The following is a 19,051-nucleotide window of genomic DNA, read 5'->3' as shown; positions in this document are numbered from 1 at the left end:
CCAACGCTGGGCCCAGACCCGCCGTCCGACTCGGCCTTGGAGATGAGGGTACGAGGGCGTTTGGAACGAAGAGTCTAAACACAGTTTGTTATCAGGGGAGAAATTGTTTGTTATGTTCAGCTCCAGCCTTGAGACCGCAGCTGGCGCCGATATGGTAGCCGCATGAAATAATGGTGGTGTTCTTGCTTTAGTGCGAACCACTGCATGTCAATTTTACAGTCGGTCTAATGTCCATCACTGGTTCCTCACCATTCCCGTTGGAGAGCCGTGAGCCTCTCCACGATGTTATCCAGCTACACCGAGATGTTATCCAGTTTGCTCATAGAGCACGAGTGTTCATGACAGCTGTGAGCCTCTCCAAGATTTTGTGAGATGTTGTCAGAGTCTCAGCACTCACAACAGCCGCAAGCTTCTCCAAAATGTCATCCGTGCTGCGTCTAATGAGCCCATTCTGAGAAGCCATGGCTCGCTCCATCGTTCCAATCAACATAGCGGGCAGCCTGAGGGGGATTTGAACAGCTGTTTCCGCTTTCTTTATTCTTCGATAAGCCAGGTCCAAGCCAGCGCCGATCAGCAAGAACCCTGTTATCATGGTTCCAAAAAGACAGGTGTCTTCAATGGGCTCTCCCGAACCCAGGCTTCTCATCGAGAAGAGGGTGTCAATTACATTCAGGGACCAGTTGATGAAATCCATAATTCCTCTTTTAGGTTTTAGAGAACAGACTGTGAGACTCTTCCAGGGTAGAGGGAGAGAAGCAGACGAGACTAGACAGAGACATGAGAAAGCCAAGCAGGAAAGATAAGAGAAGGGAGAGGGAGAAAGTGCGACCACCTTCGTCAAGAGCCAGAGAAACACACTATGTCTGCGTTGCCAGCTCCCCGGTCAGTCGAATTATCAAAAATGGGTTTGTCGCTCGGTCGTGCACGTGCTTTTATGACGTTGTCATCTGACGCCACAGCGTGCATTTTCTCTGTGTCTTCATAGCTTTGCAGTTACGTTTTGAATTCAGCAAAAGTCACTTCACTTTGTGTGACATGGATAGCAAACGGTGTGAATGATTCTGGCAGTCCTGTCAAAACCATTGAAACCAATAGCGCATTACTCAATGTTTCTCCAGCATTTCTCAGGGCTGTGATAGTTTTCTCTGCTCGTATCACATAGTCAGTCACACTCTCACTGCTGGACTTTTGGAGTGAAGTGAGTTCTGTATACAGGCTAATTATACAAGGCTTCCCTTTACCTGCGTAATAGTTTCTTAGAATCCCCAGCAGCTTCCGTCCATCATCCACTGCAAGGCAAACTTCACCGACGATACGAAGGGAGGAATAAACACACATTAGCCTTCAGCCATTTTGGATGAACGCACACGCCCCCTAGAGAGTGGCAGACTTTATTAAAGGCCACACACATGTAAATCACACATGAAACATAAATAAACCCTCTGGATGTTTCCATAATTGAGAGCATTTTCTTTCTTCATGTCAACACACTGTCAGAAACAACCGAGGAGTTGAATCTGAGCTCGGAAGCCAGTTGAGTAGTTACCAGACAGTTTTAATTACGCGGCCTCCTAACTCAGTTACTAGCTCTGGATCAAACAGACAGGTCCGAAAATCTGGTAAGCGGTATTTTGATAAGTTTAGCGTGATTTTCCTCTTCATTCCTATTTTTTAGAGCAATGTCGTAACATTTAACTTCTGTTTTATTTCTGAACTTTGAAACTAGTAATTAACCTTAATTAAATTACACCTGTGATGTTAAAGAAGGGGGACTTGGGTGACAATATATTAGAGTGACTATTTGGGGAAATAACTTATTTTTCTAATTAATTTGCAATTAATTAGTTCGACAGTTTATTTTTTCCAACACTTGAGTGAGTTGTCTAAGCGTCAGACACCTGCCTGATCTCCTGTATTCTGTTACATTTTATACCCCAACCCCCTTTTTTTGTGCAATCTGTTTATTTGGTTAAAGAATTACACAAACGGTAGATAAAGGTTGCATTTATATTGTAGTAGGCCTCACTGGGTCTCTTTATTATGGAAAAATGTTGACACGATGCAAACTTTCTGGTACTGGCATTATAAGGGTGACCAGATGATACAATTTTGTGGGACAGCACAGCATTTTGGTCCCCTGATTCCACCCTCTGAGTCAAAGTCTTTTATTTTGATTGGCTCTAGTATACAAAAATTAGCAGTACATGGCAGACACTTTTCTAAAATCTGGCCTTTAACGGCCATGAAGAAAGCAGAAAGGCTGTCATCATGGGTCATTTGCAGGATAACATGTCATTTTCTGACCAAAATAAATATGAATATCATGGAAGCTACCACATGTGAAATGCAACAAGACTGGAAAAGTACTTATAAGTATGTGAAGTCAGTGAAAGTCAGTTTCCAGTGTTTTTCCTAAGTTATCATTGTTTTCAGTTTCATACAGGAGAGGATCATGATATGGAGTGACCAAATAGTACAGCTGGGAATCACCACGATACACTCCATGATACAATGTTATTGCAAACATTCCCAGTTAAACATTGCCAGTATACATTTATTCAATAAGAAAGTTAATGGATAAATCATTTTATACATTGTATAAAGTTATAAAATGAGATTGTCACTGAAACCTGCAAATGTTGCCATAAGAGGGAGTCAGTCTACTATAAGTCTGTGTTTGAATGGGTCCTTGGAAATCATCTGTTATTGGGTACAAAGACACGTTTGTACCCAAACGTTTAGCTCTCACATTTGTGCTCAATAACCGTCCTGTTCTATGGGTATATAACCAGAAAACAACCAACAGACAGGCAGTTGAGTCGAGTCCCCTCAAGTTATGCAGACTGATCAGAATCAGAGAAACTTTATTAATCCCAGAAAAGAATGCTACTGTGAATTGTCACAGCAGCATGCACACAACAAATCACATTAAATGAATTTTCTCTTTATAGAGATATAAATATAAAAATAACTACATACATGAATATAAAAGGACACTATTAACTAATATTTCTGTGATATTAAAGATATTAGTGTACAGGTGTGCAAGTATACATTGAGTACAAATTGACAGAGTGCAGTGAGCAATGTTTAGTCTGGTTCAGTATGTGTGGGTCTGACCCAAGTGGATGAACTAAAGAGTGTGATAGCAGCAGGAAGGAACGAACTCCTGCGTTGTTCCCTCAGACAGCAAGGTTGAAGGAATCTGTTGCTGAAACTGTGCTTCAGATTGTCCAGTGTGTTATGGAGGAGGTGGGAGTCATTTTCCATGATTGCCAGCAGTCTTGGCGACATGTTGGCATGTCTGCATTTAGAAATTAGACAGCAGTGGTTGGCCCTTTGAAAATCTCTCTGAGAGTGATTCCAGCCAGTAGTCCAACTCAGGCTACGAGTGTTTGCAGAAAAGTTGCCTCTTACCAGACAACCTGTGCAATTACCTTGGGATCAAAAGTGGTTGTGACTGTAAAACATCCAGAACCTCTGGGTAACCATTTAGTCACCACAAGTTGCAATCAGTATTAGCCGGCCATTTTTTTTGTAGCAGGTTCCTGTCCTGTTTTTGCTCACGTGACTCTGCCCGTATGAATACTATGTATTTGAATACTATATTTGTCCCTCACATTTGACCTGCATAGCTCACATCTGTTTATTCTTTTAGGTTGGACACTCCAGGCCTCACGTGTCTCACACTCATACTCATATATTTCTCTCAGACAAACAAACTGTTTGTCCCACATTTACTTTGTTGGGATCTGGTCACCCTGTTATAGGATGTAAATACTTGAAAGATAAACACTAATGTGCCAGCATTATGCAACAGGATGCTCCTAATTAAAATAAAAGGGACCCAGACAGACGTAGTTTACAGTTTATTTGAAAAACTCATAATAAATAACTTTGTTCTTAAATACTTTCAGTTTTGTAATCAAGGAAAAATGTAACACCAGAAACATCAGACATTCTGAGGGAAATAAATGACTCAGAGGACATTAGCTCTGTGCTCAGTAACCACAGTCAGTTCAGCATCAAAACCTGGAATTGAAAGGGAAAAAACAGTATTTTACATAGTTTTTGTTCCCTGCAGTCTCTTCATACACCACAAGTGTGGAAATCGGAGAAGCGAAAAGATAAATACACAATGCGCTGCCTTGTAATGTAGCTAACCTGCTACATTTGTAGCTTCATGTAGAAACAGGTTTCCTCAGAAACATTTAAAAGTCGTTACATATTATGAAACTTAACAAACACGTTGTTAACTTTCATGCTATGTTTGTGCACCTTGCACCTATATTTTCAGCCTATCCGCACAACAGCAGGCATCTCATTGATAATTAAAGGCCAAATGCAACCGTGATTCATTTAAACATCATGTCAGTTCCTCATCTGGTGCACTCTTTACATTTATATTACCCATAATGCAATTTCTTTAGTCTTGGGACCATATAAAGTGTATGTTTTGGACGAGTTAAAGCCCCTTAAACCATGACCAATGAAGCTGGAGGTTCAGCTGTGGGGGCAGAGTTTGTCTTTCTTTGGTCCTCTACTGTACTTCATGTCTTTGCAGACTGGGCCCAAGAGGAGAGGTAGACTGTAGAGGAAGATGATAACCAAATTCAACACCACACAAAGCAGCGCCGGACCCACTGAGTTGGCAAATGTGATGGGTATTGAGTTTTCCACGAGCCAGGAACGCCGTATCTTCATGTCCTGTTCCATGGCCTGCATTTGGAAGTGAGTGCCAAGGATGGCGCACACATGGAAAAGCTGATGGCTGTGACCTGCAGAGGGAGCAGTTGATATGCGTTTGTTAGAGGAAAGAGGTAGACTGCAAACGTTCAGCACTGAGCAAATGATTCACATTGGAAACACAACATTAACGCAGGATATGTGAAAAAACAGAGGTGATTATGCATTATTGTTGTAGCACAGCAGAGAGAATACTTTTTAATATCCACTTAATAAAGTGCAGTGCTGGAAAATGATTAAGTCAAACTAGTCAAACATTTGTTCAATGCTGGTTTGGTTTCTAATTGGTGGGTGTTTTTCTGTTTCTTTTTGTCACTGATTAATTACCCCTTAGTGTTGGTGAATGCTTATTAACCTCACCTTAGGATCAGAAATTAGCATTAAAATTCACTTTATTTGAAATACAAAAACCATAAAGACTTGAAAGTCACAGAGTTATTGCAAAAAAATAGCCAAAACAAATGACTTATAATAAATAGTACATTGAACATTCAAAAAAGCTAAAAAAAAATCATGCTGAAGGAAAAGAAATACAGCGATGCACAGAGCATTTTTAACGTAATCTTTGCCAACAAAGAGACAGTAGTTAAAGTTCTTTCATGGCTAGATCTCTGCTTTCAGTAGCTTTTAAATGTCTCATTTGTCTGTCTTCCTTTTAGTGCTGAGCAGGTCATGTACAGTGGTTTCTTTGTTTTTTTTGTGAAACACTACGTGCAGCTAAGAGGAACCGGTGATAACGCTCTATCAGTAAACAGGCCGAAAAAGCTAAACATGCTAATAATTATAAAGAGTGCTCGTCAGATCTGTTTTACCTATGAAGTCGAAGCTTCCGGGTGCCAGGCGCTCGGGTAAATGGGTAGCAAACAGAAAAGCAGTGAGAAAAGCCAGGGTGATGTGGTAGTAGTGGAGGATGTTGGTAGCGTTATCTGTACAGCCCTCCCCTTCACACAGGAGCACCTGCAAACACGACACAGCACAATCGCTTTCAACTTCAGTGGTTAAATAGCTGATGACTGTTTTTTACTTTAACACCCCAAAATTTCTTAATGAGGGTCAAACTCTCTGCATCTGCCAGTGGAGCTGCTTTCTTGTCATAAACACAGATTGAGAAAAAAAGCAAGAGTATTGTTCACATTTTTTTTATCTTAAATGTCAAACGCATGTGTCTAAACAGGGAGCTAATTGGTTGTAAAGTATTCAGGTGGGTTCCAAACATGAGCAATTGGCTTCTGCTTGGTAAGTCTTTCAAAGGAAAATACTCGGCTCCTCTTGATATACACCGAAGGGGTTACGTCATTTTATAAAAGGTTTCCGCCTTCAATAAAAGGAGTTTATTGTTTTATGATATAATAAAATATTTTCTTCAGGGGTTAGTGATTTTTATCTTTTTAATGTTTCTTTTATTTGATTTCAATACAAGGTCCAAACCATGTGTAACCTCTGTATCTTTTTGTCCAATGTGCAGTAATAATGAGAGTAAGTAATTAATAATAGTTGTTATTATGCCCTTTTCTGTAGTAGCTGTGGATTTTACCATGTAACATACATAATTTTAGATTATTATACCAGGGATGCAGCAATATATTGAATACTAGCCCGTACTATATAGCTTCTGTGTAGCCATCTGATGCTATTTGCCAACGTTTTTCTGTTGTTTCGCGTCAGTGTTTGCTGGCTAAACTTTCAAAGGCAGTGTGATGATAAAATTAACTTCTGCATAACTTCTGTAAGGGAAAGAATTGTTACTTTTGTTTATTTAAAGCAGAAACAGCTTTAAAGTTAAATCTGAGGTAGCGTTGATGGCTAAGGTATGCAAGTGGAAGTGGAACATTGAGCACCAGGGTCAAAAACCCTTAAAAAATGCTGTATTTTTTGGTGTAGCAAAGAAGTTTGAAGATGATACTCACACAGAAAATTACAAACATACACATGCTTTCAGTCTGTTACCTACTGTATGGTTACCTCTCTAGAACTAACCGCATATTTTGCTCTATACTGTTTCAGGTGTGTCTTGTGAGGCAAGTGGATGTTTAAAGTGCCTTACCCGGTAGAACAGAGGAATGTTGTCAAACAGGTAAGGGTAGGCAAAGGCTACGACTCTAAGAAATTTGCTTAACTTTGGACTCTGGTACTCAGGGAATCTGGAGGAAAAAAAAGAAGGAAAGGCATTTTCAGTGGAGGAAGCTCTACAGAAACAGAATCATCATCGATAATGAAAACATTATGTAAGAACTGGTTATTAACCTGCTACATTTTTTTTAAACTCAACAGAAATTTAAATGGAATTACAGCTGAGAACAACCTGAATGAGTCAGAAATGTCTAGATAATAAAACAAATCTTTCTTTAAAGAACTCAAAATATAAATACACGCAAATATATTTAAATTTACGAAGGATATGGACCATGAAATGTTTTCTGAGCAGCACGTTAATGCAGTGCCCGCTCCTTCCTATTGTTGCGTGAAGCCAGGATTGACTTTGTTTTTTCCAGAATGAAGTCAGTGAGTCAGGCTGTTACAGAACACGTTTAGCTGCCCTGTGTGTCAGCTCCTCCAACCTGCTCCAACTGAAACTGTACTTGGAGTCAGTCACCGTTCAGGGCTGATCCGTATAGTTACAGTTACATAACATCAGTTGTGTTAAGAAGCAAGTTGCTCAATTGCACCTTCGAAATTCCATTCACCTTCTGTGGTGTGTCTGAAGACTTGTCAATACTTTAAATAGATGACTCACATGTTTTACGTAGGCACCTTGCATTTAAATAATGAGAATGTAACGAAAAATACGCTTCAGAGGAAGATGAACGAGACAGAGGAGCAGATTGTTAGCAAATACGTTTTGTTTACCTCTTTATGATGTCGTGATTATATTGTAGAAATGGTAAGCCAAGCCTTAGCGGTGGGGGAGAGATAAGTGAAAGAACAATCATTAGCTAGACCAAGCCAACATTTTCCAGTACATAAAGCAGGTAATAAATATGATTATTGCTGTAAATGCACGAGGTGGAAAAGTGGATCTTATGATCAAAACTCCAGGAAACTTTACATTTTCCAAGAGTTCTGATTTGCAGTCGTTGAGAATGATCTAGATTTTGATGTAAGCCACGCCCACCATTGTGCTGTACCAGACACGGTGCTCAGGCTGTTTGACAAGATTTACGTGACTCATGTACTCAAGTACAACCTCAAGATACAAAGACGACAAATATTTGTTAGCTGTCACATTACAATGTTGTCTTGGACCAGGTTCACCCAACTGCTATAAACATATTTCCCTTCTTATTAGTTCAGCTGGAGTTGAAACACTGACTGCGTAACTGTATGCTTCCTAGAAAGTGTTACTGTGCTAATGACGACACAATAACATGCATGTTGGCCTACGCAGTGTTACGTATAGCATGGGAAAAGGAAAAAGCATTTAGTGTGTTATTATGAGAAGATGCAAATGTTAGATCTTAACTGAATTTTTTTAGTTCTCCTTGAAGGTGCTGCCAGATCTCAGAGGACTCCTCTAAGGCTTTCCATTTCAAAGTTTCACCCACAGCTGGAGCTTTAAATGGGCAAAAACTTTTAGATCAAACACACAGTCACACAGGCTAAAAATGACCTACAGCATGTCCTTGCTCAGTTCTGCACCATGCATCTGCAAGAAAAAGCTTTACTGTTGTTAGTTTTATTGTATCTGCACTCTTATGCAATGGAGATGATCGATCCCGTTTTTTTATTTATTTTTTTATTTTCATACACAGTGAGGCACTTATAGTTTATTCATCTTGCGTAAGATGAGCTTTTAGATTTTAGATTGGCTTGAATCAGTTAAAAATTGATTTTGAGCTGGGGACGTAATGTTTTTTTCAGTTGGAAAATTTTGTTAAAAGCACAAAGTGAAGCCGTCTGCTGTTAAGAAGGCTTGCATGTTAAATTGCATAGTACAGAGACCTGTTCTTGCATAATAAAAGCATAAATCTAGGATAGAAAGAGCATCAGCAGTAGGGATGTAAAAGTCATTTTCTCAGTTTACCTGGAGTAGCATGCTAGGATGGTGCAGATGATGGTGTTGAACACAGCGATGGTGATGTAGGACTGATGGAAGGAGCTGTTCGCCCACTTGTCGGGGAAAACGTAAGCTGAATAGACGATTGCTGAGCCTGCAGCCGAGCACACCATTAGCATGAAAATCTAGTTTTCCAGCACTCCATATTTCTAATTAGAAAAAGATATCTGTCCACTCAGCTAGGATAGTTTGTTTTATATACACGAGGGAGACGGAATACGGCAGCAAGTTGCCAATTCCAATAAAATCTGACCTAGAAAACTACCACAAGTTTAGACTGCGCCTGAATCAGAACTTTAGAAAAGGGAATCCACATTGGTTTCACTGAACATGTTTAGATTATGCACACAAGTGCACACAATGGTATTACAACAATGGCCGTGTCACGTTCTAATGTGCACCCACTACTGTGCAGTGGATGTCCCTGCCCCTTTCGAGTAGAAGTACAAATTCACCCATCGTGTATCTTCCTCAAACAGCTTTTGTTTTTCACTTACCCAGACTGTAAAAACTGATAGAGCCATAGTCAAAAAAGAAGCAGATGTGGCGTGCCCGCACTGACATGGTGCTGAAGGTGTGAGCGCAGCTCGACGCCAGTGGATAAATGCAGCAGGTGAACAGGAAGATTACCATGGGCCAGGTGAAGGAGTCCTGCCACGCTTTCTGCATCAGCACCACCGTTACTAGTTTCCATAGGAAGTACCTGCCGGGAGAAAGACCGGGTTGATAAAATAGTAATGGATGTAGCGCATGCATGTAACAGATGCGTCTAGTTATAAGGAGTGTATTTAGTAGTTTTAATTCATTTAGTTTTGGAGCGTGATTATTTGATGGTGTACTCAGAACAAAAAGGGCTGTGTGCACAGACAGACTGCAGGAAGAAGAAACAGAGAAACACGATGCACATGCTTTCATACGGGAAGGGTTAATGAATAGTTTGATGGGTATGATATAAATCGAATGCTATGGCTTTTATAGTCACCAAATCAATGCCGCTGAACAAACATGGCAGATTTTCCAGCCGTGGCAAACAGTGCTCTGAGTCCGTTTAGGTGACACTTTAGGTGGGGTTTTCCTTTCATTCGTCAGCCATGGAAAAGGTTAATTATTAACTAGAGAACACTGTAACTAACTGATAATTATAAGGTTAAAAAAGAATCTGGCAGTCAAAGCTGAAAGATTCACATCGACGACTAAACCCAACTTCGATCTTAACTCTGTTTTGTTAGTAAGCTGCTCAGTGCTGAATTCACTGTGGTCATACCATTTGTGGTCACATATAAATATGAAATAATATGCTCTATACATCAGCTGTGAGCACAGCAAACACACGTTGGCTCCCATGTTTCACACGGCTTTCTGTACAACCACATCATGTCATTTTTCACATTTCTGTTTGCCGAAGGATTAAAAAACCACAAAGCAAAGTATCAAGGACTAACAGTTGACATCCCAGCTGTTTTCCCTTCCTTCAATCTGTATACTGAGCTGAGAGTCCAACTTTTCCTCAAGGCAAGAAAGCTAACAAGTGTTTAAGTGTCCAGAAGTATTAACTGTAGCCCGAACGTCCAACTGGCTCCCTGCTTTGAAGCGACACAGCAACATTAAGGAGGCCAGAAAAACCACATATAATAGCAGAAAGGTGTATGTAGCACCTGTCAGAGTAGAAAAAGTACATTATTAATCAGAAAATGATGTATTTGGCAGTTACCTCTGCAGCTGACTTGACTTTCCAAATACTTTTATCCTATCATGAGGATACTGTATTGCCTTGTGTATTGCAGTCACTGCCTCGACTTCTCAGAGCGCCTCATTAACAAATCAACATTACTCGTGCTTTTCCCATCACTGAGCAGTTAACTAATTGTGGCAATTTATGTAAAAGTCTTCAGTACAGATCTGCTCATTACTACCTAGGTTTACATAGAGCCCCTGGACACCAACACCCATGTGTCCTTTGCTTATTCCGAACACAAAGACACTCACAACCACCCACACCACCCATGCAATCAAAGGAAGGAAGTGCAGAGCGACTACTGGGAAAAGAAGCCTCTGAAGTAACTTTGAATCCTTACACAACAAGAACAGCATCAAGACGTTAGCTACAGAGCTGCCACAGGTCATGGAGAGATTCTATCGTCATGTTGTTCAAACAGACAGAGAGGAATCGCAAGTTTAGGAGGAGGCTGAGGAGCCAAAACTACTTTAGAAAAGAGTCCTCGGTATTTTTCTGTCTCCACCTTTGCTTCTGTTTGTTAGTCATACAAACTGTTACGTTGGGTTTATCGTTGTGCTAACTGACACGCTTTAAACTGGACAGGATTAATTACTGCGCGCAGTCGTCAGACTGGATTCCTTATCGCAGTTTTCAGATTTTAGTAATTCCCTCACGTAGCGCACTGCCTAATCAGTGTAGTTCATGCTGAAACCACATGTACACTTGAGTCTTGAGTATAAAAAAGGACATGTAGTGTCCATCATAACTATGCTCAAGTAGAAAAATGAAAGGTTTTCTGTAAATGCCAGGATGAATGATGATGAGCTAACTAGATTTAATGAGTTACTGATCGACTTTACAAATTCGAAAACTTTTTTGTTTGTTGTCTGGAAAGCTTTGTAATCCTCCTTCGTCCCAAATAGTCACAAATTTTCGTCAACAGGACAGTGCTGATAATGAATTGTGTAAACACAAACAGGCTCATATTAAGATTGAGCATCGTCATACGTAAAATGACAGTGACAGGGAGGCACGGTGATGGGGGACCCGCATCGTTGCTAAAATCAAAACAAGCCTCTGTGTATGTTCAGTCCTCGTGTTACGTAAGTCGGTGCAAACAGATGCTGCTGAAGCTGCAGATCCCGTGAGTCATTTGATCTCCATTCTGTGAAAACTGTCCACGCTACTTTTAAACTGTTAGTACTATAATGTGCCACTGATCCTCTGCCATCTGTTGAACTCCATCAAGACGTAAATGGTAAATGGACTGATTCTTATATAGTGCTTTTCTACTCTCCCGGAGTATTCAAAGCGCTCTATACAACATATTACATTCACCCAATCACACAAGCACTTTATCTGTACTTAGTGCTTTTTCCAACTACATTCACACTCCGATGGATGCATCGGAGAGCAACTTGGGGTTAGTATCTTGCCCAAGGATACTTGACATGCAGACTGGAGGAGCCAAGGATCGAACCACCAACCTTCCGATTAATAGGTGACCTGCTCTACCTCCTGAGCTACAGCCACCCCGCATACCATGCACATACCATGAATTCCAAGCAGAGTGACACCGCAGCAGTAGTCAGTCACCTCTATCAGTACAGTCGTCCTTTTTTCAAAGAAAATTCTAAAAAACTCAGAGTCCTACGAGCTTTACAAGATGTGCAAGATTCCTTCTTTCATGAATCTGACCAGGCTGGCCAGCAGGGAGTGCAAAATCACGAACACTCTTCTCTGCTTTAAAAAGCTGCTTTTCTGCTGCCCCCTTATTCACAGACGGGTCACCACAGCCGGGAGCCCCGCTTTTCTGCTCTCCTTTGCTTCTGTATTAATATTTTTATTTAGTACACAGAGAAAATAGTAGAAAGACTTTACTAACTATGATCAAGACTACTTGATCGCTCAGCTGTCACCTCGTGTACAAACCAGGCCACCTGCCAGCTGAATTTAAATGCTGTCAGGTGTGTCGCGTGTTGTCAATCTTTCCAAGCGCACAGCAGGGGGGCAAAACAACTTTGCAGTGAAAGAAAAACAAGAGAAAAAAATTGTCAGCTGTACCAGGTGGGCAGGAAGTGGGTCCAGATATTGAGCGTCTCATTGGTCATCTGGAAGAGGCTCAGGATGCAGTCGGTGGCTGAGCTCCGGGGGTGCCGGTACCCAGAAATAATGCTGTCCTCATGGAAAACCTCAATGAAGAAACACTTGCAGTTAGTGCTCTGCCCAAATGTGAGAAGGCCAATTTTGTTTTCACCTCTTCTGAGAGTTTAACAAAGAATGCATGACTAGGAAATTTCTAGAAGATTAAGTTCCTGTTCAGTGTACAAATCTCACAGTGATCCTTTAAGAATGACATCAAACCAAGGCTGGAGATCGCCCTTCTCAAACATAAGAGCAGTTTGTTTCTTTTTCAACATTTTGCAGTTTTGACTTAATTTTGTCTTTGAAATGAACAGCTTGTTGATTGATTTTTCTTTTTTCAAATTTCTAGCACTTATCCAGTCTGAAAAGCGAAAAATTGTAAAGACTGAGTGAAGGTAAACTTACTTTGGGCACTTGATTGATGGTGAAGACTCGTGGCAATTTGATGAGGCTGAGCATGACTACGGCAAGGTGCTGCTGTCTGAGAGGAGAGCTTAACTGAAGCTATAAGCCGGGTGTGCCTCCGTCTTTTATAAGGTTTGCGTTGTCATGCCGTTCTCAAGGTTCCTCCCCTATCGTGTCCTCCCTCTTCAAACCCAACGAGAATATCCAGTGTACCTGTGCCACTCCTACTCCTGCTGTCTCTCTGGAGGCAGAGGGTATGTACACACAGGTGTATGCTCACACAAACAGACACATACACACACCTGCTGCTTGGCCACAAAAAAAAAGTTTGACAAGACTGGACCAAAATCACTCATGTCACAGCGACATTGGCATTATGAAACAAAGCTATTGTTATTTTGTAATTGCGTAACACTCCTGTGGCAAAGACAGTCTGCCCAGTAAGGCAGGTTTCGGTAAAAGACTCCCTTCAATGACAAAACCGCAGCTGTGTTTAACATTAATGGTCTGCAACGGAGGACAATATTTTTAGACATTAGTTCAGAGTTTCAGGCAGGTCAGATAAGGGTGACATCATGAATGTAGAGTGTAAATCAGCCTGGCAGAAAAGTCAACAGAGTTCCTTTCACGCCACTTTGCTGCTCGCCTCCCTATTAAACTGACATGTCACCATCTACCCCCCACCTCCCCACCCCCAAACCGACATCAGCCGTCACGCCCGGCAGAGACGGCCGAGCCCAGTCAGACCTCCCCGGGCCTGTTATCTTGTTCAAACTCTGAAGCAATGAAAGCAAACATGTCTCACTGCTCCTGCAGAATTAGGCAGGGGAAAGTAGGAGAAGCCTTTTTATGTGGCTTGTTAGATCCTTTGTGTTGCACACGAGAGAGAAAATCAATTTGGTTCTTTTTTCTTTTTCTATTTTCATTTTGGTGAAATTATTTTAAAGCGCACAAGAGTTTTTGATCTGAGTAAAACTACAATAATCATTAAGCTGTTATAAAAATGTCATGCTGGCTTAAGAATAGACAGCAAGTTAATCATCCATCTGTTTTTATCCTCTAATCCTTGTTATCAAGCTTCTGTTTTCACATTCCTTCAAACTATTCTGGACCCGGTTTGTTTTAAATATACACAAAGTCCCTTAAACCACTCGATCCTGTACTGGTCTCCAAACCATCACTATTACACCATCAGTGATCCACCTTGCCGTGTTGGGTTGTGAGCTGCAATCGCAACAGCTCAGTGCCATGAACTAACGCGTGCATGCTGTGGAGCACCTTGGGATTTCATTCCGCGTTCCCTCTGTGGAGCAGAGCTGCCAGAGCAACACCTCGGGTTTAAAACAAAGAAAATCCACCAACAGGAGCTGCTCGTCTCACCGGGAGTTTGGCTTGGCTCGAGGTCAGTTACAGTTAAAGTGTGAGTTAATATGTAAGTATTTAAGAGTTTTAGGGCCAACAGTATAAACAAAGTCAAGTGCAGAGGGTTATGACTTTGGTAGAGGAGAGAAAAACAAGGTTATTTGTAGGACACCCCAAAGCACACCCCAGTGAGAGTGAATTCATGGTGTCCCTGCGGAGTAAAGAGAGAAACGGACAAAACATGATGTCTGAATTTTATAATTACGTGTAATTTTTTTGTTTTAATATAATTATACTCATAAACTATTCAATACAAGGGAGGAAAAAAAACACTGAGAAAACAAATTTCCAGAAGTTTCTGCTCACACCCATCCAGCTTTACTGACGGGTGTGGTTAGTACACAACACATTTCACGCGCTACCTTAATCCTGAACAGTACAGGCTAATGGAAAATTTCTTGTGGCGATGTTGTGGTTGAATCTGCACAAACAAACAAAATCCTCTATAGTGTTGTTTTGGTTTTTGTACTTACAGGAACTACAAAGTACTGGTACTGTACAGTTTTACAGTACGTTTTCTTCTTTGGTGAGTCACAAATCAATTAAATGAAGTGTATTTAATTCAATTACCTCCATCCATAAGTCATCTGTGCAAAATCATGTTGCAGCAAGTCTGATTGTCTCATTTAGCACATGGTTACTGTGAAGAAGTGAACAAATAGGTGCATGAAATTGTAGCTGTGTACGCTCTGCCCTGGAGAGCACAAAGACTTCATTTGTGTTGCTATCATTATACTTTAACTGATGTGAAGGTGTGATGTGGCTTTTTTCAGTGTTTGTGTGAACAAGAATAAGGTTGACATTTAACTAGCAACAAGCCAGTGAGGCGAATCACAACAAAAGCTGAAACCGCCACCATCATACTGTAATTCAAGACCGACAATATACTGAATTCATGCTAAATGAACATGATTAAGGCTCTGTTTAGTGCTGGGACAGGTGTTTTTAAACATTTAAAGTACTGAAACATCATGAAATAACTTCACAGAAGGAAACTACGTTGCCACGTTCTTAGCTATACTCGTTCCACTGCTTGTTAACACAAATATTTAAGTAGCCAATCACATGGCGGCAACTCGGTGTATTTACACAGGTAGACATAGTCAAGAGGACCTGCTGAAGTTCAGAGTGAGCATCGAAATGTGGAAGAACGGTGATATAAATGATTTTAAACAAGGCACGGTTGTTGGTGGCAGACGTGCTGGTCTGAGTATTTTGGAAACTGTTGATATGCTTCATCGGCAGATTTCCCACATCTCTAACAGGGACTCATCCGAAAAAGTGAAAATATCCAGTGAGCAGCAGTTCTCTGGGTGAAAATGCTTGGTTGATGAAGGCAGCAGTAACCAAAACCATCACTTGGTAAAACAAAGGTATGCAGAAGAGCATCTCTGAATAGACAAAAAGTGTAGCCTTGAAGCAGATGGGCTGCAGCAGCAGAAGACCACACTGAGTGCCACTCCTGTAAGAACAAGAAACTGAGACTACCGTTTACACAGGCTCAACAAAGCTGGACAATAAAAGATTTGGAAAACACTGCTGGTCTGAAATGTTTAGCTGTTTGTGTCAGTACTGGTGCTGCTGTAATGGTTTGTCGGATATTTTCGTGCCAAACTTTGGGCTCCATATTACCAACTGAGCATTATTTTAACTCCATCTCCTATTTACGTATTGTTGCTCACCATGTCTATCCTTGTGTGGTCACAGTGTACCCATCTTGTGATGGTGGAGTGTCATGCCAAGAAGAAGGACGTGGGGGGAAAAAGAAAGAAAAAAAGAAAAACAAAAAGAAGGATGTGGGGAATTTTTAACCAATGGTTTAACCAATTAACCAATCAGCCAGTACTACCTCGTTAAATGCTAACTGGTCAGCTTGTTTATTTGTGAATGTGTGATTGATCCACTTGGATTTTTTTCTGCTTCTTGTTTATTTTATTTAAACACAAACTGTTTGATATCTTGGAGTGACCAAGGCCACAAGCCAAAACGCGTTGGTCAACTAATAAAGTTGTTCTTTCATACTTTAAGTGTCGCTGGAGTCTTCATGTCATCATGTAATATCAAACTGATTTTTTGAACATGATAATGAGTTCAACAGCTCAGCAGATAATACTTTTATTAATATTAACATCATGTCTCCATATCTCACCAGATTTCAGTCTAATAGAGCGCCCGTGGGATGTAGTTGAAAGGGAGTTTGTACTGTAATTTTTACACTGGGAGCCTGTTATAGTACATAAACTTTAAAATAACAAATACAGCTGGGAGTACTTTACTGTAATTTAAAGGGGTGATTTCTTATAGTGTGTCTGAAAACATTTGCACGCTGTAAAAAGATAAAGTTTATCACAGTGTCTCTACCACTTCCTGCTGTTTATCAGCTGACAGAGTCTGCACCAAACCTGTCACCTCATATACCGTCTGCCCACTGTTTAATTAGTTTTTCTTACCACTGCAAGGCCTTCACCCTATGACAGCCTGCAAATCTCAAACCACCTTCTCATATTACAGGAATAATTAACAACAGGCAACAACAACAACAAGCCAGTAAGCAAAGACCAGCTGCTCTTATACACATTAAATACACTTTGTCTCTCTCCACTAGTGCCACTATCACTCCCTGCACTTTAAAATTTGTGTTTCTTAATCTTAGATCTTTAACAAAGAAGGCATGTATAATTAATGACAGCATTAGTAGCATTAGCAGCTGATACCTGCCTTAATTATTTTGGTAACACAGAGCTGACTGAAACATTATAATGCTGAATATTGCTCCTGTACAGACAGGTGGGTTGGTGGGATCTCTGTTGTATAAAACATCTTCAGTTGTAAATCTGTCATCTGATAGCTGTCTGGGTGTTCAGTGTTTAGTTTCTTTATCTCCTCTTTATTACTACCTACTATGTACAGTGCCATGAAAAAGCCCCCTCCCCTTATTTTTCTTCTTTTTTAAAAAAAATTATTATTGTAATAGGGCAGCCCTTAGCGGCTGGAAACACAGTGAGATGGACTAAGGCAAGTGCAGTGGAACAAAGTATTTATTTGCCATACAGCTCTCCTTACAACAATTCACTTCGAGCTTCTTCACAGCACAATATATCCCTTCTAATGACAACCGGCAGCCTTAAATATGTTCAGCTGTCACAGATCAAACCATTATTCCACTCTTAGGTAAATTCTTAAATCCCAACCTTCCACCACAGTATACAATATATCCATTAGAATAAATAAATACATAAATACATTTCACATTTTCATATTAATAAATATTTCACACTTTAATTTTACACCAAACCCAATACTATAAAAACCCAGAAACCCAAGCACAAAAAAAGATTCACCACACTCTCTTTACCAATGGTCTCTCCCGGAACCTTTAAATGGTGTCTGGACCCCCGGGGAAACATTTGCCCAAACACCCTGAAGAGGACACAGGCAAGAAAGGTGAGTAATCATTAACTTACAAACACCTATTTGCGCCACTTTTCTTCCTAGATTTCACACACACATTTGCATTAGTTTTCCTTACTGGTAAACCTTAATCATCATCTCAATCACCATTCTTCTCTCCTAACAGACAACCACCACATTCCTTGATGAGGAGCAGCTGTGCAGGATCTGAATCAAGGCTACCAACTGATTTTAAAATTCCCAATAAATAATCAATAAATATTTAAACTTCTTGTGTGCAAATGTTTTACTGTGCAAATCCATGCTTAAAGTGCAATGCTAAATAAAGTGCTTGATAAGGTGCTTTTAATAAAGTGAAAGGTGTGCTCTAAAGTGCTATACAGATAATATAATACAAATAAATGTAGTAAGGGAGTCCTCTTCCTTACAATTATATTAGACAAAGACAACCTGAGTGAATATAAAATGGAAATGACAGACAAATCACTTAAACAGAACCTGTCTGAAATACGACTAAGATCTCAAAAAGCAACACATCATGCCACGTTCTAAAGAAATGACTAAGAAACAAAGTCAGTGACATCTACAGTGTGGAAAAGGGTAAAAAGTCATTTCTAAGGCTTTGGGACTTCAGTGAACCACGGGGAGAGCCATCAATTACAAATGGAGAAAACATGAAACAGTGGTGGACCTGCCCAGGAGAGGCTGGCCTACCAAAAGCAGTGCAGGGGTGACTCATCCAGGAGGCTGGCAAAGAACCCAGAACAATATCTGAAGAACTGCAGGCCTCACATGCCTCAGGTAAGTTCCGCATTCATGAATCAACAATTAAAACAGAAAATAGACAAAAATGTCACCTATGGCATGATGATATTCAAGAAGAAAATCACTTCTGGCCAAAATGAACACAAAGGCTCGTCTCACATTTACCATAAAACATCCTGATGATCCCCCACAGAAAATATTCTGTGGGCTGATGAGGCAGACGCTGAACTCTCTGGAAGGTTTGAGTCCCACATCTGCGTAAAACTAACAGCATTTCAAAAAAAGAACATCATAGCAACAGTCAAACATGGTGGTGCTAGTCTGCGCTGTTTTGCTGCCTCGGGACTTGGAAGACTCGCTTTGGTAAATGGAACCATGAATTCTTC

The 19,051-nt window shown here is 40.5% G+C and overlaps 1 protein-coding gene across 1 annotated transcript; it reads right to left on the bottom strand.

The window, feature by feature from the left end:
- Positions 1–3,854: 3,854 nt before the first annotated feature.
- paqr5b (progestin and adipoQ receptor family member Vb) lies at positions 3,855–13,335 on the bottom strand. The gene is made up of 8 exons (XM_031744568.2): positions 13,068–13,335; positions 12,582–12,709; positions 9,298–9,503; positions 8,768–8,894; positions 7,594–7,638; positions 6,791–6,887; positions 5,559–5,703; positions 3,855–4,778 (listed from the first exon to the last, which is right to left on the bottom strand). Exons 1-8 carry the CDS (start codon positions 13,119–13,121, stop codon positions 4,504–4,506), a joined length of 1,077 nt encoding a protein of 358 aa, XP_031600428.1. The 5' UTR covers positions 13,122–13,335; the 3' UTR covers positions 3,855–4,503.
- Between the last annotated feature and the right edge of the window lie 5,716 nt (positions 13,336–19,051).

This window comes from Oreochromis aureus, linkage group 1 (genome assembly GCF_013358895.1).
Source record: "Oreochromis aureus strain Israel breed Guangdong linkage group 1, ZZ_aureus, whole genome shotgun sequence".
NCBI classification, from domain to species: Eukaryota; Metazoa; Chordata; class Actinopteri; order Cichliformes; family Cichlidae; genus Oreochromis; species Oreochromis aureus.
Note: the sequence above shows the minus strand (reverse complement) of the source record. Positions and strands in the feature narration are given on the sequence as shown.

Excerpts from the sequence above, each read along its gene's own strand:
- paqr5b (XM_031744568.2), bottom strand. The coding sequence starts at position 13,121 with ATGCTCAGCCTCATCAAATTGCCACGAGTCTTCACCATCAATCAAGTG. Across the intron at positions 9,504-12,581 it reads ACCCACTTCCTGCCCACCTG|GTACTTCCTATGGAAACTAG; the intron begins GTACAGCTGACA and ends TTCTCCCGGCAG. Across the intron at positions 6,888-7,593 it reads AATCACGACATCATAAAGAG|ATTCCCTGAGTACCAGAGTC; the intron begins GTAAACAAAACG and ends TTTTTCCTCCAG.